At 40.6% G+C, this 22,668-nt stretch overlaps 2 protein-coding genes across 8 annotated transcripts in view; one reads left to right on the top strand and one right to left on the bottom strand.

The window, feature by feature from the left end:
* Positions 1–6,905, top strand: part of LOC138983783 (guanine nucleotide exchange factor DBS-like) — a 158,056-nt gene extending 151,151 nt beyond the window's left edge. For 3 of the 5 annotated variants that reach the window (XM_070357109.1, XM_070357107.1, XM_070357108.1), the window contains one exon: positions 1,640–6,905. In XM_070357109.1, coding sequence (XP_070213210.1) covers positions 1,640–1,648 — 9 coding nt within the window. In that variant the 3' untranslated portion in view covers positions 1,649–6,905. The remainder of the gene's footprint in view (positions 1–1,639) is intronic. The other 2 variants (XR_011461257.1, XR_011461256.1) reach the window with 2 other exon arrangements.
* A 228-nt stretch (positions 6,906–7,133) lies between these two features.
* LOC138983791 (regulator of nonsense transcripts 3B-like) lies at positions 7,134–21,874 on the bottom strand. 3 transcript variants are annotated; one of them, XM_070357118.1, is made up of 11 exons: positions 21,668–21,871; positions 20,295–20,401; positions 18,652–18,758; positions 16,945–17,043; positions 16,412–16,522; positions 15,346–15,425; positions 13,510–13,770; positions 12,676–13,067; positions 11,657–11,783; positions 9,699–9,917; positions 7,134–8,281 (listed from the first exon to the last, which is right to left on the bottom strand). In XM_070357118.1, the coding sequence occupies exons 1-11, from the start codon at positions 21,752–21,754 to the stop codon at positions 8,093–8,095; spliced, it is 1,779 nt and encodes a 592-aa protein (XP_070213219.1). In that variant the 5' UTR covers positions 21,755–21,871; the 3' UTR covers positions 7,134–8,092. The 3 variants fall into 3 exon arrangements, with proteins under 3 accessions (XP_070213219.1, XP_070213220.1, XP_070213221.1); XM_070357119.1 differs by lacking the exon at positions 9,699–9,917 and having other exon boundaries at positions 21,668–21,873; XM_070357120.1 differs by lacking the exon at positions 7,134–8,281 and having other exon boundaries at positions 9,775–10,186; positions 21,668–21,874.
* Between the last annotated feature and the right edge of the window lie 794 nt (positions 21,875–22,668).

Below are 22,668 nucleotides of genomic sequence, written 5' to 3'. Positions count from 1 at the left end.
AGAAATTTTATTTTATTCTTAGCTGCACAACACCCTGCAAGTGCAAGTATGCATAGAGTACTGCACATTTGACTTCAGATTGGGGAAGCTTCATCAATGCTTGGGTCTTGGTTTAACCGCTACAGTACAGAAGTTTGACACTGCACCCCGGGCGGGCTAAAGGGAAAATGTTTCATAAACTCATCCAGTTAGGATTTGATTCACAAAACGGGACTGAATGTACATTTTTTGTGTATCATCTTTTTTTTTGTGTCACAGCGTAGGTTTGTCATGCATGAGTGCTATAGAACGTGTGATTTCATTATGATGTTATATCGCTTGTTACAATGTGCAATTCGGGTATAAATTATCCTTGTGGCAACTAATTCAAGTCAACTATGAATCAACATTTCTCTGCAAAAATAAAAATAGTACCACAAACACACACCTACATATATACCCCCCTCCCACCCAGTGTTTGTCTGGGCATGGCTTTACACACACATACACCACCACCCTCGTCTTGATTCCCAGTCTGTATCAAAACATTAATCAAAAACTTGAAAAACAAAAGCATGACCATTTAAGCATGATTGTATGTTTGTTGCGCAAGTCCAATAGCTCTTGTTCCTCTATCTCAAAAAATCTTTCGTTCATCTGCCATGTCTCTTTGTCTGCTGCTTAATTCTGACATCATCATTATCGCTTCTTGTTTGTCTAAATGCGCAAAAACACAAGCATGCTAGATGTCTGCATGGCATCTTTGCAATGGCCACTGTAGACCTGTGATACGTACATTGTGTGGTTCTTTAAACCTGTCACTGGGACTAGAGCTCACGGTGCCCATGTCAACTGTTCCTTTTGTGTTTGCTCTATATATATAGACACTTGGTTTGAATATGCCAGCTCTGTTGTGCTGTGTTGTGCAAGAGTTGAACAGGTGACTAGGACTGCACATGCCTAGTATTATATTTCAAACTTTATCAGGCTGTTGTAGGGGAGAGAGAGAAATTAATGGCTCTTGTTTTATGTTTTGTATAAAATACAATTTTACCTATGGTGATGCCTGCTACTGCTTTTCAGTCGCATGTTACATTCAAGTTCAGTATTCACTCAACTGTTTATGTTTGCTGCAACGAGACTTTTACTTGGTTTTTGACACATGTGCATAATGTTTCAAAACAGTCTTCACATGCTTTTGATCAGAAAAACCTTTCCTTGGCTATTATTATCTTTACATACTGTTCACTCCAATGTAATGTTTTCAGTTTTTCTCTTCATTTATTTCATGTATCTTCTGTCTTTCAATTCATTACTTTGACCACAGGAGCTTCTATCCAATTGCTGGTCGATCATTATTTACTCCTTATTCCATATATTTACTTCTTATTCCATACAGTCTCCTTACTACTACTATTTACTATTAATAGTAGTAGTAAGGGTAAGCATGCAGCAGTAAATAATAAGCATGCAGGAGTAAATAATTATCGACCGGTGGTTGGATACAAGCTGCTGTGCTTTGACTGTATTTTGTTTGCTGCAGTCATTTTTGCCATGGAGTGTATGTCAGTTAATTGTGCAAACTGGACAATGTATAAATCCTGAAATGATTGCAACTTTTGTTTACTAAACATTTTCAATGTTGTTGTTATTGTTTCAGATTCCTTGAGTACGCCAGGAAAACGGGAAATGTCACTGTCTCGTTCCAGTCTCGGCAGCCCCTACTATCTCTCCAGTCCTGTCTCAGAAACAACTGTTTAGGACGATCAGCAAATGGCCTTTCAAGACAACAGTTGCCATGGGTTACTGCAACTGTGACTACTGTACTTGCAACCTTGACATTGGGTATTGTACTGCAGTCTTCAAAGTGGTTGCCATGACAATCGGTGGATAATGACTGTTATGGTACAGTGCATAGCAGTAAAAACGGTTTCCAATATGCTGCTAGGGCATTGACTGTTGTGAATTTGTGATAAACTTTTTTTTTGGCAAAAATATCGACGTCAGTGTGTTTTGACAGCTTGGGGGTCAATTTTTCAGTGCAAGATGGAAAGCCAGCGTTTGAGAAAAGCTATGAAAAGAGACATTCTATGGATGACAGAGTGGACATATCTGGGTTCAGCTCTCGGACTGCAGAGAAATTCAGGCAACAAAGAACACTCCTGTTCCATTTCCCCAAACCTGGAATACCTATTGAAGCTGCTGACATTTTTCTGACACGAAACGCAGTTTTCAAGTTGAAGTGTCTCTTAAAAATACTTCTGAGTTGCGAGTCTCATAACACATGAATCTCCTAACATTGTAGAGGCTGTGGAGATGAAATGTCTCCAGAAAATGTGTCAAGTGCAGTGAGAATCAGAATGTGAGAGAGAATTTTTGAATCTCTGAGCATAAAATATATACATGTACCAGTAAGCTTGTTTCAAAGTCATCGCCCGCAAAAGCTGGTATTTACTTTCTAGTAAAGGCCTAAGGCTGTTTTGCCAAGTGCTTCAAGAATTTGCATGCAGAGGCGCAAATAAAACTTGAACTAATGCTAAGGGTTTTTCAGCAGCAACTAAAATAGCTAGTTTGACTGGATGTCTCAAGGCTATGGAGGACTGAAAAGCGCATTGACACGTTGCGCTTTCTGTGGAGTACATGTACTTATGCTTGGCTTGCAGTATCAAGCTTTGAAGTAATACGCGAAACAGCTGTGTTGATGAGTGTGTTGATATACAGTTAGCAGTGCAACAAGTGTTTTATTGAAAGTTTTCAACTCCAGACTTGTTGTACTGATTGTGTGCCTCTGGCTTTACGTGTGTTACTGTGTCCATGGTCTACAGACAGCTGTCGACTGAAAATAAACACGTGCACACTCCGGAAATAACTGTTGGGTTTTCATGAGTTGTGGAAAAGTAGTTTTCCCTTCCCTTGTCTTTCCTTTGGAAACACTGAGGCAAGCTACACTTGACTTTGTAGGCTTACCTTGATGTTTCTATCAAAACAAGAGAAAGCAACTCTTCCATAACCCATAAAACTTGACAGAGTTATCTCTTAACATTGTCTTTTGTGTGTGATGCTTGTGAGTATATTAGCATCTTACACATGATTGGTTAATACAGCTGAGTATATTAGCATCTTACACATGATTGGTTAATACAGCTGAGTATATTAGCATCTTACACATGATTGGTTAATACAGCTGAGAAACTCAGCAGCACGGATCTAGTCCTGTTTATTTTTCTGAAAGCGTGAATGATATTATTTTATTGTTGTTGTTGTGTGTAGGCAGTTTTGTGTTACTGGCTCTGAAATCATCGCAGTTCTAACTGAAGAAAAGGAAATTACGTGCAGTTGGTTCAAGAAGAAATGCATTTGGTTGACAGTGACAGTAGCAAATATAAACGAATGAAATGAAATTTAACAGAAATAAGAAACAAAATAAGAAATAAAAAAATAATTCTGAACGTTGGCAGTCTCTTTGTTTTTGGATTTATTTTAACAGAAATAGTCATCTCTACCTTTGGCAGTGATTGTTTGCTCACAGCATCCTATAAACGTAACACACGACAGCTTTAAAACTTGTGAATTAAGATCTCTTTGGAAGCAGGAGATCTGATTCATGCTTCAAATCATACGGGCATTTCGTTAACAATTTAATGTCAAACATTTGCATTGTGCTTGCTTCCTTTCCCATGTTTTTCTTTTACGTGAGTAGAGAGAAGTCGGCTTTTCGTGTGTGTGTGTGTGTGTATGTGTTATAGATTACCTTCATGTTTCTTTTTTAGTGTGGCTGATGAAAAAAGAGCAGGAAGTAAAACCATAAGAGAACCTAAAGGTGTTGAATGAAATGTGTTTTTACTGTGTTTTTTAATTTTCCATGTACCCTCACGGGGTTTTATTGGAATAATAATAAAACTTGAAACTTGAAAACTTGTTAAGGGCTAGATCACATTTGTATGATGTATACAATCTCTGGTGCAATGAAAATTTGTCCAATGAAATATTATGTTAAAGTAGAAGTTTGTTATAGTCAGACATGTACTTTTCCTGACTGCATTCCAAATTCTTTGCTGTTTTGGTGGGCATTCTGAACTAAATATATATTACCTGGTGACGTATACACAGTAAGTATAAAAATTGGACAATCCTGGTGTGCCAGAGAATCATGGATTATAGCTGTCTCATTTAGTGATTATAAACATAAGATTTAATATTGTATACAACAGAGAGTATTTTTCTCCTCAACTTATGCAGTAAAAATAGATGTGGAACATCAGTTATAAAAATGTGATACTTAAAGCTTCAAACAACATGAGGAAAAAAATACATGTTCTTTTTTGTTCCTTTCAGTATTCAGGTTTTGGCAGAGAATTATACATTTGCCTAGTTCAAAAACAAACAAGTCGCGTAAGGCGAAATTACTACATTTAGTCAAGCTGTGGAACTCACAAAATGAAACTGAACGCACTGCATTTTTTCACAATGACGGTACTCCGCCGCTTGTGCAAAACGGAGTGAAACTGACAAGCCTGTTCAGCACGGTAGTGGTTTCGCTGTGCTGCACAGCACGCTTTTCTGTACCTCTCTTTGTTTTAACTTTCTGAGCGTGTTTTTAATCCAAACATATCATATCTATATGTTTTTTTAATCAGGAACCGACAAGGAATAAGATGAAATTGTTTTTAAATCGATTTCAGAAATTTAATTTTGATCATAATTTTGATAATTTTAATTTTCAGAGCTTGTTTTTAATCCAAATATAACATATTTATATGTTTTTGGAATCAGAAAATGATGTAGAATAAGATGAACGTAAATTTGGATCGTTTTATATAAAAAAAATAATTATTACAATTTTCAGATTTTTAATGACCAAAGTCATTAATTAATTTTTAAGCCACCAAGCTGAAATGCAATACCAAAGTCCGGCCTTCGTCGAAGATTGCTTTACAAAACTTTCAATAAATTTGATTGAAAAATGAGGGTGTGACAGTGCCGCCTCAACTTTTACAAAAAGCCGGATATGACGTCATCAGAAGTATTTATCGAAAAAAAGAAAAAAAGGTCCGGGGATATCATTCCCAGGAACTCTTATGTAAAATTTCATAAAGATCGGTCCAGTAGTTTGGTCTGAATCGCTCTACACACACACACACACACACACACACACCACGACCCTCGTCTCGATTCCCCCTCTATGTTAAAACATTTAGTCAAAACTTGACTAAATGTAAAAAGACTCTGTACGTTAGACTGTAATATTTTTGGTCTTTTTTGCAGTTATTAGCGGGTTAGGAAGTCTGCCAGGACACTTTGATGACATCCAATGATGGTGGCTTCATAATACAAAACAGAGCACAGAGAAACATCTACATCTCCATCACAAAATAGTTTTTGTAACAAAGTGTTAGAAAAGACTCCGCAGCTCAAGAGTTCAATTATTAAATTCCATTACAAAACTTTCAAGAGATATACTTTCCCTTTTTTTTAAAAAACATTTTTTGATAGGTGAATATTTCCTTTTTCATGAAAAGTCACTTTTCTATTAACATTCCCATTCTCAGAAACAAAAACAAAACTTGTCATTGATCATTCCTTCCACTTTTGGAGTTAAAGAAAATAATTGTGATAATGTATAATATTCATTCCAAAGAGATGTGTCTTGGCATGATGGTTGTACAAACGGCTGCGCATATTTATTAAATCGTGTATTGAGAAACGCTGAGATCAGCAAGATTTTAGCAACTTGTCAGACGGTGCTTTTTTGTTTAAGAAGAATTTAACTATGTATGTTTTGTTTGTGACTGCAGTCACAATCCTCCAGTGTAAACAATTCAGCACTTAATCTCAGATGTGCCCAGGTGTTTACATGGAATAAGCCACTCCTCTGCTTCAGACACATACAAAAGAAATCAACAACCTTGGTGCATTCCGTACAGAATGGGATTTTAAAAATGTATTAATTATTAATGACATTAGTGTCAATCTGTGTTTTTGATCCCCCCGCGGGTTAGGGGGAAGAATTTACCCGATGCTCCCCAGCATGTCATAAGAGGCGACTAACGGATTCTGTTTCTCTTTTTACCCTTGTTAAGTGTTTCTTGTATAGAATATAGTCAATTTTTGTAAAGATTTTAGTCAAGCAGTATGTAAGAAATGTTAAGTCCTTTGTACTGGAAACTTGCATTCTCCCAGTAAGGTCATATATTGTACTACGTTGCAAGCCCCTGGAGCAAATTTTTGATCAGTGCTTTTGTGAACAAGAAACAATTGACAAGTGGCTCTATCCCATCTTCCCCCTTTCCCCGTCGCGATATAACCTTCGTGGTTGAAAACGACATTAAACACCAAATAAAGAAAGAAAGAAAGATGGCCCTATCCCATCTCCCCCCTTTTCCCGTCGCGATATAACCTTCGTGGTTGAAAACGACGTTAAACACCAAATAAAGAAATAAAGAAAGATGGCTCTATCCCATCTCCCCCCTTTCCCCGTCGCGATATAACCTTCGTGGTTGAAAACGACGTTAAACACCAAAGAAAGAAAGAGTCAATCTGTGTTTTTAATTCATCAAAAACTGCCCACTGTACACAGAAAGCTGTCAGGATGTTGATTTGGGGCATGAGTCCAAGTGGAGGGGTGGTCTTACCCTATGAGAAAGTCTGGGCTGATCGATGATATACCGGCCGCACTCTTTTCATGGGAAGGACTGCGCCTTTAAACTGAGCATTTTGCTTTTGTACATATCATGTTCTGGAAAGATGACGTTACGATTGTTTGAAGCACGGAAGAGTGCAATGGGTGATATACATTTGAGTGTTAATATAATTTATATTGATCTAGAACTTGTTTGAAATGTTACATAGTCTGAGCATTTTGTTTTTGCTCTGGGCAGTTTGTCTGTGGACAAAAGATTCTCCATTTATTAAACACTTCCAAAATACTTTGTTGTTGCATTTTTTCCTTGGCTGTTTATTCTGATCTTTCTATTACTCTTTGGATATCTTGTTTTCTTGTTGTTTTGGTGACTGCCAGATTGTGATATTTTACACACACACATCCATGGACACACACACACACAGATACATGTACACACACACACACACACAGATACATGTGCACACCCACACGCATCTCTTTTGCTCTATTTTCTATTCAGTTCAAAAGAAAATGCAAAGCAAAAACTTTTTAATGCACTAGTGTCAAACATATAGGCATCCATCATGTTTTTGTTATTATTATCATACAACAGAGAGCCTTTTATAATTACACTATCACAGCGTTCATTCACCCTAAGCTTATCAAACCAACAACAGCACCTGTAGCTCGTTGCATTAGCTGTCTTTTTACTCTGATGGCAGTACTGTAGTCAGCTAGCGATGAGTGGAATGACAGTTGGCTTTTTATATTACAACTGTAAGCATACACCTGCAGAAAACTGACCTCTGCTGTTGGGAAAGAGAACTTTCAACATAATTAAAGCAGCATTTATTCTCAAAATGTGCCTACGTGACCCTGACAAAAGTGCAAGCCTTTGAGATTGTTGTAGAAAACTCCTGTTTCATCTCCATTGTCTCATCCAAGCTCCTACCAGAGCATTGCATACAGACTGTCAGAGATGCATCACTAATATTCTACAGAAGCAAGCATCAACATAACACTGCAACTTTGCCCCAATGAGATGTCAGCAACCTCTCGGACAACAAAGGGGGAGTTGAATCATTTCATCTCGACATAAATCGGCGTCTTACTGACACGTCTCGCCATAGATGCTGTCAAAACCGAACAGCTTTATGCTCTGACATCATTTGGGATCAATGTCAATGTTGATAACACCATCAGTGTCACTGTTCATAATACCATCAGTGTCAATGTTCATAACAATATCAGTTTGAATGTTCACAAACCAAAACTGTCAATGTTCATAACACCATCAGCCAATGTTGATAACACCATCAGCCAATGCTCATAACATCAACAGTGTCAATGTTCATAACACCATCAGTAATGTTCATAACACCTTTACTGTCGGTGCTAAATGTAACACCAACTACGTCCCTGAACACAAAACTGGAGAAACAGGAACCAACTGGAACTGGGAAGCATTCACTGCAAAGACCTTGCAGTCACCTAGCTCTCGTCTGCCTCTTTGCCTCCTGCGTCCTTGGAGCTCTTTTCCTGACCTTGACCTTTGTTGCCCTTGTCCTGACCTTCACCTTTGGCACCTTGACCTTCATCCTGTGGCGGCTTGTCGGCCTCCTGCTGCTGTCGCCTTTCCAGCGCTTTGCGGGGAACGTAGATCTGACGCTCAGGACGCTCCTGATTGGGGAAGAAAACATGGAGAATGTTAACTGAAAGAAGATGAGGTTTGCCAAGTCAAAATTGCAAATTCTAACTTCAGCAATGATATCAAACTTGACATCAAGTAACGACTAAAAAAAGGTTCATGTTTTCACGAATTCAGTACAACTTAGTCCACAAAGTAAATGTATACATAACTCTGGTCTGGCCATGGAAGTGGTGTATGTGTACTTGCGTTTAATGTGGGAAGGGGTGTGGGAGGTAGCTATCATTTACTTCTGAAACCATATACAAAGACCATTAGAACAGTTTCCAACTGCAGCCAGCATAAAATTGTTTCATAGGGATGGATTCATCACATTAATGGACAAATAGACCAACAGTTTCCTGTTGAACACCGACATCTCATCAAGACAACAATGGAATAAATTAAAAACCCAGCCGACATGCTTGCAGCCACAACCATTCATGGGGATCACAAATTCACAACAATTATCATGCCGCAGAACACTCACAAAATGTACCATGCACACATTAAAAATACACCTAAACATCTGCCACTGCTGCAAGACAAGAGAGGAATAGCTAACATTCCAGCTCAACCTTACAATAACCACCACTACTCTTACCGTACTTTCAGGACTATGAGGCGCAACTTTCTTCCTGAACTTTAACCCCTGTGCCTTTATTGACCGGTACCACCTTGTGTATGACGAAAGAAGAGTACACATGTAATCACATCGCTGTACAAATAAACATAACACTCCCTCTGTAATGATTATGCATGTTTCTGCTACTACAATTGGCAAAGCTTCCTCTCAGACATCAGAGGTGTCTGTCTCAAAGCACCTCATAGTCCCAAAAATATGGTACCCTTAGTAACTAAAAACAGAGTCTTACTTAGCATCTCTGATCATCATATGCAAACCAATACAACATCGAGGCCAACAGCTGAACTACTGGGTATTTGTAGACAGTATTCTGAATGTAGAAAAAAGAAACCATCTGAGTAAAATGAAACAGAATCCCACTGAGCTTTGCTTAATCAACTAGCTGATGTTTTTGATATTTTTTTGCTCTGTTTTTGAAGGGGGAGGGGAGTAGGGAGGGGACAGGGAGAGAGGAGGGGTGGGGTGTGGGGGTTAAAACTTCATTTCATACCTTCAACATATCCTGCACTTAATAGGGTATCAATAACCCAAAGACGACAGCAAACAAAATACACACACTTGGACTCATACTCACATTTTTGTCAATTAGTACCAGTGACTTTTAAGGAAACACACAAACAAAGTGTTGGTTACGTGTTAATAAAGTAAGCCTGAACACAGTTTAGTCTTCATGACGATACTATTTTAGCACAGAATAACATTGATCGGTCACAATCTAAAATGTTTTCCGTATTATTTACGCTTAGATTTTTAAAAAATGTTACCTTGCGTTTTCGTGTTCGGTCATTGCCGTCAGTCTTGGTATCACCATTTCCATCTCTGTCGCCGCCGGCTTCTGCTTTTTCCACTTCCTGACCTTCACCCCGTTGCTTGGCCTTGACCTTTCCTACCCCCTCACTGCTCGCTGTCGACTTACTGCTGTCTGTTTCTTTCACTTCGCCCTGCTTACTCCCCCTGTCTTTCTCCACTACCGTTCTCTCTCCCTGAGTGACGCACAGACAGAAACCAAGGAGTGACTAACACGCACCACACAACATTTAACACGTAGCAGGTTTAGATTTTAAATATTTGTTGTTTTCATTTTGTTTCATGAATTTGTTCTGGTATTTTTAGTTTTTTGTTAGAAGGGTACAAAATAACTTACCTTAGGACCGTACTTGCGTCCTCTGCAAGCCAACAAAAATTTGCTGCTGATGCAAACTCACTGGTCAAACCAGTCGATCAAATATTGAAAAATCAAAGTCAATGCCAGCTAGAACACAGAAAACAAACAGATAATGAAAGAAAGAGAATTAAATCAGAGACAGAGAGAACAGCGGAACCACTGACAGGCTGAACTGTGACAGTTAAAGACACCATCAGAGCAGTAGAAAAAAACAATAAGGATAAAATTAAAAAGGGAGAGGGGCATTGAAAGAGTCATAAAGATGTAAAAATAGTCTGACCGTAGAGCCAGACGTGAAGACTATATAAATGAAAGATTGACTGGGGTTTGGAAAATGGTTAGTGACAAATTTCTGACATGGGAGACTGGGGATTATTCACATCAATCGTGTCTCTTTTTCTGAGAGTGGAAGGACGCACTCGTTGACTTTTACAGGAATGCCAAAAGAAACGCAGAACTCAGCACACACAGAAAGAAAACACCCCACTTGTTAGACTTTCTATTGAGTAAAAACCATCCAGATTCTGCACTTCCAAATAAAATTGCTTTGCTTTGCTAGGGTTTAAATTGCTTTGCTTTGCTAGGGGGGGGGATGGGGTGTGTGTGTGTGTGTGTGATATCAAAACAGTTTCTGTTGTGGGCAAAGCCTTTGTATATTAGGGTTTTTCTTTTCATCAGAACAGGGTGTGGACGGAGGACGGAGAACAGAGTTGGGTTTGAAGACAGCACACAGATCCAATTGTCTGATGCAGCATGCGGAGTCACTCCTACAACACAACACGTCAGGCGCCTAGAACACCACACTTCAGTGTTCACAAAACCAACAACCTGATGTCCACAAGTTCAGAATCTGTGTGCTTCATTAAGCACAGTCTGGTTAAGAATACAATGCTTGATTTACATCACAACAATAAAGGCAAAACAGTTATTAAATTGACACCCCCCCCCTCCCCTCTCCAAACCCCTCAACACTAAACTAGCTACACTATTGTACACTGACCATGCAGACACAAAACGTGATAATGTCTGCATTCTATTTTTTCTATTATAAGCCGTCAATACCCGATTGGTATTCTGAGTAAGTTAAACTAAAAAGCACACCGATTAAACTGATCAGTGGAAAACAAAGAAGACACACTGATGAATCATTAAACGGAATCAATCCAAACACCACCCATTTGTTACAGAAAATGAAATTCTAACAAAGGTGCTCATGCATGTCACAGACTAGAGTTAAAAAGAAACCAAAGATGGTTTGAGATAAAACACACACTTGGGACTTTGGGGGAGAATGTACACATTAGGGAAGCAACACTTGTAAGAAATGTGCATGCCTCATTGTGTACTTGCACAGATTTAAGGCAAACACGCACACACACAGAGACACACACACATTTACCACTCCACTCCTCAGACAACTATACGCACTTCACTACACTCAACACAAACACACACGCCCAAACTGAAACCTACAAACAGAGCTACTACAGAAACCAACACCCACTCCAAACGTTCAACCCAAACCCTTGTCTAGCCCCTGTTCAGAGTACAACTCACTCTCTGTCTCTCCCTCTCTGGTTGCGAAGCTTGTTCTGAGCGACGCTTGCTGTTGCTGTTGTCGTTTGTATCTCCACCCCCTCCCCCTCGGCCGCGACCTCCTTCCTTCTTTCCTTGAGGGGCGGGGCTGAAACGTGAAGACCACACATATCATTTCAGTGTTGTAACAGTCGAACCTGTCTAAAGAGACCAGCCAAGGGACTGAGCAAAAGTGGTCTCTTTAGACAGGTGGTCTTTGTGGACAGGTGGTCTTTACGGACAGGTGTCTCCAGGGCAGGTTCCACTGTACTAGACTCTAAGGACAGTAGGTCACAGTTGGACCTGAATCAAACTAACTATAGGTCCAAATGTGTTGGCTCTGTCAGTTCAGTTGGTAAATAGATGGTCAGAAGACTTTGTACATGTCAAAACAATCAGACAGGGGTCAGAGCAATGCGCCAGATCAAAACGTATGCATCACTGACCGAAGACTGCGACCTGAGAACAACACTGTCATTTCTGCTAGTCAACTCGCCCAGGCGTCACCACCACCACCACCCCCCCCCCCCCCCCCCCCCCCCCCCAAAGGATCCCTGACCAGTTTCTTGTCGCTATAAGTCACCTTTCAGTGCTATCATGCTTGGATGTTCTTCAAATTGCCTGAATCCGGTCTCTACATATATCTCTGCCATCTATTTTTTCACTCCACTGTAAGGAAAAACATCGATTTAAGTCTTTGCACTTGGACAAAAAGCATTTATCTCTTGATTATTCTCCAACGAAAAAATGTTTGTTCACTGCAGTGGAACCCCCCTTTTAAGACCTCCAGAAATCTGAGAAAATCAGGTCTTAACAAGGAGGGAGCCTTAAAATGGGGGTACATTTACACAGGTTATCAACAGAAAGTTGGAGAAAACTAAGTCTTAAAAGGGAGGGAGTCTTAAATTGGGGGGTATACATTGGAACCCCCTTTTACGACCTTCAACAATCTGAAAATGAAAAGGGTGGTTCCAGTGCAGTCAAATGCCAAATCTTCTCACTCTTTCTCCCTGCGTCTTTCTCTCTCCTTGTCCCTGGCTCGCTGTCTGTCTCCGTCACGGTCAGGCCGACCTTTCTCTCTGTCTCTGTCTCCACGCCCAGAATACGGCCGATCATCCGAGCGATACTTGTCATCGCGACCTTGCGAGCCCCGACCTTTCTCAGGGGGACGATCATCACGGCCTGGTTTTCCACGGTCGCCTCCCTTGCCTGGCTTGTTGCCTCCCCTGCCTTTTTCTGGCGGTGGAGTTTTCTCTCCTTTGACGACTTTTTCTCGCTCGGCGCGCTCCCTCTCTCGGTTTTCTTTGGAGAAGCGGAGATTCTCTCGCCCGCTGTTTCTGTTCTGCTCTTTCTCCGCCTCCCGCTCTCTCTCCCTCTCAATGTTCTTCAGCAGCTGTCGAATGAAGAACTAAACTTAGGACATCAGTTTAACTTTAAGCTGTGTCATTGGTTACGTAAAACGATGAACATAATAATAAACAAAGTACTAGATGAAAGGCCACACCTTACTTCTTGCTAATTTTAAGAAAATCAAAATGAATAAATAATGCTAAACAGAAACACAGCCCCCTCCTAAACACACCACACCACCCAACCCACCCCCCCCCTCCAATAAAAATACAAAAATAAATAAAATAAAATAAAAACTTATCAAAGGCAACATTCTGGGTCTCTGAGGAAGAAAAAATGGTCAACCTGAGTAGATTACAAATTCCAAATGTATTTTCAATAAAGGGTTAAAATCATTGGAAAACACACACACACACACGCGTACACATGCACTCACACACACCCAGACACACACACAAGCTAAGTTCAAAGTAATGAGTTCCAACCTTGACTGGCTGCTGTGAATGTGAGTCATCCTGTCTCTCCCCTCTATCCTTGTCTCTGTCTCTCCTCCCATCACGCTCTTTCTCTCTCGGCGCCTCAGAGTCCCAGTGTCGATCTCTGTCCCTATCCCTGTCTCTCCCACCATCTCTGTCCTTATCTCTGTCTCGGCCGCTGTCCCTGCCTCCATCCTTGTGTCGGCGTCTGTCATCGTCTTTCTGTCGGCGGCGATCCACCTCTCTTCGCTTGCGGTCATCCTTCATTTTCTGCAGAGAAGAAGAGAAAGACTAAGCAGAAAAGAGTGAGATGAGATAAAGAACAGTTTTCCAGGACTTGCAATCACTGAGAAAACAGAAAATGGCATACCCCGCAATCCAACCTTTGCCTCAATAAATCACAGATATCCCCTTGGGGTTGTCAGATGAGGGTAGTCTCCCATGCCAACAGAAGCTACCATTCAGAGAGTGGTTTGCTTCTTAGTTGGATACCATGGGTTGACAACTCTCGCCATCAGTACCACCTGACCACTGACGAGACACAATAGTGTCAAAACACGTGTCTGGTCTAGGTACAAAAACAATGGTCCTCCTCAGGACTAGATTACCTTGTGATACGTCCCCCACAAAGGGACTTTGCTCTGTAAATCTCGGTCCCCCTTGAGGAGGGTCTGATGCTCCCAATAGGCTGTCTGTGAAGGGATACTTATTTCTCTCTCTTTCTCTGCTAAGAGATTTTAACAAATCTCGGAAGAAAGTCTCTGCTGACTTTCAATTGTTTCTTTTACAATTTCTGATGTTTTATATATATATATATATATATATATATATATACTAGATGAATACCCGCTTCGCCGGGTACGGCTTCGCCGGACAGAAGTCGAGCCGAATACCCGGCTGCGCCGGGGACCCGGCTTTGCCGGGTGTATGCCGGCTTTGCCGGCACACCGCACGAAGGAAGGGAGATAAATGCGCAAAACACTGGAGAAGAGTAAAAATAGTATAACGGGAATATGGATTGAGCGTTGTTGACAGTGACCTTCTAAAAATAGAAACGTGAATATGGATTGACGCCACACGAAGGAAGGGAGATAAACGCTGAAAACACTGGAGAAGATAAGGAAGAGTTACTGGGAATGGATCCAGAGAAAAACCAAAATCGGTTCAGCGCTTCGCGCTGAGAGCACGTGTTGAAATATCTCATCGAGCAGATTGAGTCCGGGGTGTACCAGAATATGGCCACCAAATTTGAAACAGATCCATCGAGAACCTTGGGCGTGCATCGCGGACACACACACACACACACACACACACACACACACGTCGTATATATATATAGATATATAAATTATGCTCTATACATTTACTGTTGGCACAGTGCATCAAACTCAGAACTTCATTTAAAACTATCCTACCAATCTTGGCGTTTGTTAGATACAATGTGTTTGTACGGTTGCAACTATCCCACAAATCTTCCTATTTGTTAGAACTTAGTTTGAAACTTATTCCACCCATATTTGTGTTTGAGTGTGACTTGTTCAGGCTCTGAAGACAGCCACCCTCAATCAGTGACCCCATGAATTTTGATTTGTTTGTAAGATATGCCGGCGGGTTTGAGACCATCAAGGCAAGGTAAGGCAAACTTTGTTTCAAAAACCCCTAGGGGTAAATGAATTAGTTAAATTACAAATTAAAATCCCATGAGTTATCTCCATAATAATGCTGCTAGCTTGCCACTGGGAGGACGTGCCCTGAGTTTCTCAGCAATGGAACAACAAAGCATGGAACGACAAGAAATGTTTGAAGGATAAAGTGAATAACTGCACAGTCCTTGTCCGGTCTTACCTGGTATGCCATCCTTCGCTCCTCTTTGCGTTTCTTCAGAAAGTCAAGCAGGGGCGTCTGTATCCTGTTGCCGCTCTTTTCTGAAGACGTAACATAACAAAGAGATGAACAAACTTCTCATCATGTGGTGTCTCAGTCAGCACAGCCGCCCAACCACATGCGACCCGAACAACAAAGACACAGACCAACAAAATAATTGAATGTTTTGTCATTACTCTCTTTTAAATTATGATCTCCCCCTTCCCAAGGCCTTCATTTCTCACGTTTTCCCTTTTCAGGAGCTATGTTCACAATCCTCCGAGGACCGCTTTTTTTCGTGTAAGTATGGTTTGATTTTCATACAATTCTGAAGGTCTTTATTCTCCCGGAAAACAGAGTATGCTTTCCTAGATGACAGGGAGTAAACGGCCACACAGGTAAAAGCCCGTCCTTACAAAACTCGAGTCCATGTGGGAGTTGCAGTCCACCAACGCAGAAGAAGAAGAAAATCTGAATTGTTTCTTCTGCAATTCTGAGCATTTTACTGTCAAGGTCATCTGACGGTGAGAGTTTTGCGAGCCACACCATTTTTCAGCCTACCATATGAGCAGCAGGATTGCGTCTTCAAGGCTGTGCATGCTAGGACTGTGTGTTTCCCAAATCCCCAGCTTTCTGCTGGAAAATCCGAATCTTAAATGTGCACATCATCCTTTTGTGCATACATTTCCAAAAACGTGTGTTACAATTGTGTCTGCATAGAGTGTGCACTGACTGTTGACTCTGGGAAATACACTGAAACCCCCCTTTTACAACCTTCACAAATGTGAAAAAAATCAGGTCTTAATTAACAGGGAGAAAGTCTTGAAACGGAGGTACATTTACAGAGGCTATGAACAGAACATCTGAGAAAGGAGGGTTTATAAAGGAGGAAGTCTTACATTGGGGGAGGGGGGGTCTTAAAAGGGGGGTTCCACTGTACAAAAAATCCCTGCCCAGCCTGGATTGAAACTGACGCCAACAGCGAACAAAAAGGTTACAAATGCAGCGGTACACTACTGACTGAGCCAAGGACCCAGGGGATCCTTACCTTTGTGGAGTCTTTCTTTTTCTTCCAGCTCTTCCAGGTACGTGTCGAGAGACATCTGCTGTTCCGGCTCTGGATTCTCCAGCAACTCCAGGAAACGCTTGTAGTCATTGTCTGCACAGGAAAACAGGTCACTGGGTGTCAACACACAAGAGAAGCATATGCGCAGAGGCAGAAATGTACAGACAGACAGAGAGGGAGGGGGGAGATAGATGACGAGTGTCCATATGCATTTCTTTTATTTTTTAGCCCTTGCTTTTTTTCAGACACGGGACAAAGAAAAACTGTTGTGTAATTGTCTCTGAGCTCACATGAATAAAGCCTTGTTTCACCCAAAAGTCTGAAGATTCTCATGTGTGTCAGCTCACACGTATGTCCCATTAGGTGAACATGGAAATGTTCAAACAAACAAAAAGGAAGAAAAGGAGTCCCAATTGCCATTTGTATTTCCTGTGTTCGTTCCTATTTTAACCAGCAAAATACCAGAAATGTCTGGCTTAACCCATTCCCTGAAGAAAGCAGAAGATAATTTTTACCTTGTTCAATGGAGCCTTTCTTTGAGTCTGGTTTCTTTGCTTTCTTCTTTGGCACCTTTTGAAACGTGGCAAACTCTACCACTGCCGGGAAGTCGTTGCCTGAAAGAAAGAAGTCAATTTATGGGAAAAGTTCAAGAGCTGTGGGGAGGGGTGGGGGGTAGGAGGGGGATTGATAGCTCAGTAAAATATGCAACCATCAGATAGAACAATGTCGAATAAAGAAAAGAACAAGTCGCGTAAGGCGAAATTACTACATTTAGTCAAGCTGTGGAACTCACAGAATGAAACTGAACGCACTGCATTTTTTCACCATAGACCACCGCTTGTGCATAACGGAGTGAAACTGACGAGCCTGTTCAGCGCGGTAGTATAGTGGTTTCGCTGTGCTGCATAGCACGCTTTTCTGTACCTCTCTTCGTTTTAACTTTGTGAGCGTGTTTTTAATCCAAACATATTATATCTATATATGTTTTTGGAATCAGGAACCGACAAGGAATAAGATGAAATTGTTTTTAAATCGATTTCGAAAATTTAATTTTGATCATAATTTTTATATTTTTAATTTTCAGAGCTTGTTTTTAATCCAAATATAACATATTTATATGTTTTTGGAATCAGGAAATGATGTAGAATAAGATGAACGTAAATTTGGATCGTTTTATATAAAAAAAAACATTTATCACAATTTTCAGATTTTTAATGACCAAAGTCATTAATTAATTTTTAAGCCACCAAGCGGAAATGCAATACCGAAGTCCGGCCTTCGTCGAAGATTGCTTTACAAAAATTTCAATCAATTTGATTAAAAAATGAGGGTGTGACAGTGCCGCCTCAACTTTTACAAAAAGCCGGATATGACGTCATCAAAAGTATTTATCGAAAAAAGGAAAAAAACGTCCGGGGATATCATTCCCAGGAACTCTCATGTCAAATTTCATAAAGATCGGTCCAGTAGTTTGGTCTGAATCGCTCAACACACACACACGCACAGACACACACACACACATACACCACGACCCTCGTCTCGATTCCCCCTCTATGTTAAAACATTTAGTCAAAACTTGACTAAATGTAAAAAAGAGAGAGAGAGAAAGGGTGTTGAGAAAAGAGAGAGATAAGATCATTCTTTACTAACGAAGGTACAGTCAGCGGCAATAGCAAATAGGTGTTTTTTTTAGATTCAGGCCTCGCCCATGAGAGGGACTTACCTAATAATTACATGTTATGTTTGTGTAAAAAGAGAGAGAGAGACTCAGAGAGAGAGAGAGAGAGAGAGAGAGAGAGAGAGAGAGAGAGAGAGAGAGAGAGAGAGAGAGAGAGAGAGAGAGAGAGAGAGAGAGAGAGGATAAGGATACAAAGGTCAAAGAGAGACACCCAGACACACATCTTGAACCGGTGTTAGGCCGAGAGAGAGAGGGGACAGATAGAAAGAGAGAGAGATGATGATGTACAGACATGTATGAATAAAGAGAGGCGGGCAAATAGATTCAGACAGAGAGAAGATCAGACCGAGCGCCAGACACAGAGAGAGATACTGACAGAGAGACAGAGACACACACAGAGGGAGAGGGAAGGGGGAAAGATACTGAGATAGAGAGAGAGAGAGAGAGAGAGAGAGAGAGAGAGAGAGACAGACAGACAGATAGACAGACAGAGAGACAGACAGACAGACAGACAGACAGACAGCTATCTATACATGTATATTACCTTTGGCATCAACAAAGACATAGCCGTCAAACTTGTCCCTGAAGATGAACACATCCTCAGGATTCTGGAAGTTGATGTAGGCTCTGGTGAACGCATTCGGCCCAAGGCTGTCACAACATAATAATTCAAAGCATCATCCTCTTGCAAATTACTGACATGCAAAGTGTACGCAAAAGAAGTGATACAAGAAAAGCAAACGCTTATACACTATTACTAGTATTAGTATTATAAAATCAGAAACGAACAACAAGCTGCTCTAGCTCAATATACATTGAACAAAGTGACCATTTTATACTTTTTGACCAGAACTCAACCATACCTGGAAATATGACCAGGATACTGTGGAACCCCCCTTTTTAGACCTCCAGATCTGGTCTTAAAAAGGAGGGAGTCTTAAAATGGGGGTAAATTAACAGAGGTTATAAACAGAAAGTCTAAAAATTAACAGGGTCTTTGTTTGTTTGTTCGTTCATGGGCTGAAACTCCCACGGCTTTTACGTGTATGACCGTTTTTACCCCGCCATTTAGGCAGCCATACGCTACTTTCGGAGGAAGCATGCTGGGTATTTTCGTGTTTCTATAACCCACCGAACTCTGACATGGATTACAGGATCTTTTTCGTGCGCACTTGGTCTTGTGCTTGCGTGTACACACGGGGGTGTTCGGACACCGAGGAGAGTCTGCACACAAAGTTGACTCTGAGAAATAAATCTCTCGCCGAACGTGGGGACGAACTCACGCTGACAGCGGCCAACTGGATACAAATCCAGCGCGCTACCGACTGAGCTACATCCCCGCCCCTAACAGGGTCTTAAAAGGGAGGAAGTCTTAAATTGGGGGTCTTAAAAGGGGGGTTCCACTGTACACCAGAATAGAGTAACGACCAGAAGTCCTCAAACCCTAAAAGTAAAACCACTGGAAATTTCAAAGATGTTGGCATCAAAAACGTCAATAACATTATACATTTTTATTTTTGTTACCCCACTGTTACCTTGAAACTTCAGACAGACTTTATTTTTTGTGTTTTGTTTTGGGGGGGGTTTAAATAATCATTATTCAATTTGTTTTTACCCACACTTGACCCCACTGTGACCCTGAAATGTGAGATTGTGACTGGGGTCAACCGTACTTGGTCCATGTCTGGAGGTCTTCGAGTTTGAATCGTAGAAGTTGGGTGGTATTTCCAGGCTCTAGCTTTATTTTAATAATATTCCAGAAATGAATAATTTTCCATATTTTGATCCAAACATGACTCCACAGTAAACCTTCAAATTTGATGAGTGTCAACCACATCTTGGTCGTCAGGTCATGAACTCCTACTCCTAGAAGTGTGTTAAGTTTCAAAGCTCTTGTTTAAAAAATATTTAAGAAGCTCTAACTTGAGTTCAAAAATATCTGACTCTGAGATAACCTCATTTTTCATTTGTTTCATGGCCGGCCTGACAGATACTGCTCATTATTAAAACTCCCTGATTACTCAGAGTCAGATGAGTCAAAAATAGCTTCAAGCTTATCCCAAATAGCCAAGTGGTGCTTTTGTCTTTTCTGGCAGGTTTGAAGCAAAAGGACAAAAGATGATGATCGTTTTCTCTAATTAATTTCCCACATGATATTTACACCATACCGCCTGATGCAAGCTGTACCTCATATCAGCCCTGACAAAGTAAAAGAAGTCATAGTTGGGAAGCGGGGACACCAGCTCCAGGAACTGCTCTGGGTTCAAGGATGGTGGTAGGCGTCGTATCACAATCTGAAATCATAACATTTAACTTCTATTAAAGTTAAGCTAACAGTCACAGGATCTGGTCCTGGTATCAGATCTATTAACTTGAGTAAGATAAAGAAGTTACAATTATTACAGGTCCCTCATTCCAAGTTAATACAACACCTCCTGGACAAACAAATCTTCCACTGTATTTTTCTCAATAGTCAATAGTTCATTTCTATGTGTCTTGTTATCAATTGGAGCCCATATATATGGTCTTTATGGATAAAGACATTCCGCTCTCACTGAAACTGTATTTCAGCGGTCTGGAAGAGTAAGACTAACATCCAGATAATGTTCCACGCTTACGATCGGCTGTATCCTGCGATCAGGATGAACAACTTACAATGATGTGTATGTTATAACTTATATGCAGCATGCGCTAAGGCCCCCCCAAAAAATAGGTGTGGTTACGGTAACATAGCCAAAAAAAATAGGGTAGGTAGGTAGGCAATCACTTTTTTTTTTTTTAACTTTTTTTTCTAATGTGTACAAATTAAACCTACTTGACAGGGAAATAAGTGTGCGACTCGGGCGCTTTCGCTTTCATTGCGTTTTTTACACTCTTTTTTTTTTTTTTTACAAATGTAATAAAAAGTTATAGGATCGGCCCCTAAAAATAGGGTAGGTCGAGTTACCGTAACCACACCTATTTTTTTTTAGGCCTAAACTATATGACTCATGATACCATTTTCTTTTGATAATATAATCATCGGAGCCATGAATTACCACCGATGGCTTGCTGATCACTGGAAGTGTTCGCTAAGCACGTGTTTTTTCCTAAACTCACATGACCTCAAGCCAAATTAACCCACATGACCTCGAACATAACACGTAGTGATACGTGCCAGTGATCATTTCAGCAACAGATTCTGAACTCCAAATCCGATGAACTCATGAACGCTGATTTTCAAAAGAAAAGGTTATCATACTGTGCACGCGCTGCATAACATACACATCAGCCGATTGGAAGCGTACGTGGAACATGCTCCGCATGTTGTCAAATCCTTGGTACAGCTAGGGGCTCTATATAATTACTCTTCCAGACCACTGATAATCCTTAGGCTACACTGTGAGTGTGAGTTATTTTCAAAAATTGTCAATTAGCATAGTGTCAATGGTTTTGCCAATGGTTTTATATGTGTAAGATTCAATGCTATCATTGCAGTTAATCATGAGATATGAAATGTATACACGAAGAGAGAGAGAGAGAGAGAGAGAAAGAGAGAGAGACTGAGAGAGCTCCAGCACTTTTGTGGGTGAATGGTCCTTTTTCCTGTCGTCCGAAGACTTCTTTTCATCACGCTTGGAGCTTTTATCCACTTTCTCTTGTGTCATCTTAACAATAAAGCAGTCCTTGCGACAGCCTCCTTCGCAGTAATCAAACTGCAACCAAAAGTATGGCAGACTTAAAATACGCCAGGCACATAACGGATGTTATGGACATCGTATAATAGTTCCGCACATTAGTCGTGAAAAAAAGATGAAATAATATGCTAAGAACAAATCCTCGAAGAATCAACTCAATGTAACTAACACACTCTCTAACAAATTACTTTCAACAAATTAGTTTTCTTTTTTAATGTATTTCTGCTGGGATAAAGAAACACTGCGCAACTGTAACAGTATTTACAGATCTACTTCCGGTCACCTTGGCAGACGAAAGAAGCAGCGAAGATGTGGTACGAAATATTACCAAGTGCTGGCCTGGTGTTTACATTTTTAGCGCTACCCTCTGGCTGCAACTGGGTTCTGAACAAAGTGTTTCACAATCGGAAGGTAAGATGATTAATTAAGTATTGAGTTCTACACATTCATGTTGTTCTCCTTCCGTCCCTCCCTCTTAGTCTTACTTCTACTTCTTAAGTTCTTACCCTCGAAGTCTGACTTATCAACAAACACATTTGCATGGTAAACAAGCTTCACTTGATGGCAAACTGTCGCTGCTGTCTGCCTTTTGTAGCTTTTATTTTAATGGTCTGTTTCCCCAGACTATTTCTAGGACAAGTCGACTTCATGAAAACCAAACGATCGAAAAGGAACAATCAATCAGTAAAATACAGCGCGAAATGGCTACAAAAAAGAATGATTGCACGCATTTTAGATCTCTCATCCAACATTTTAATTTTGAATGCATAGAACAGATATCTCTTGCTTTTGCCAGAATGATATTGTAAACTGCTAGAAACGCCAATGTCAGCGAAACACACACACAGTTCAGAATGGGAGAAAAAGACTATGGGTCATTTGAC

The sequence above is a fragment of the Littorina saxatilis genome, linkage group LG13 (assembly GCF_037325665.1).
Source record: "Littorina saxatilis isolate snail1 linkage group LG13, US_GU_Lsax_2.0, whole genome shotgun sequence".
Taxonomy (NCBI): Eukaryota; Metazoa; Mollusca; class Gastropoda; order Littorinimorpha; family Littorinidae; genus Littorina; species Littorina saxatilis.
The sequence above is the reverse complement of the archived record's forward strand: the minus strand, read 5'-3'. Positions and strand labels throughout refer to the sequence as shown.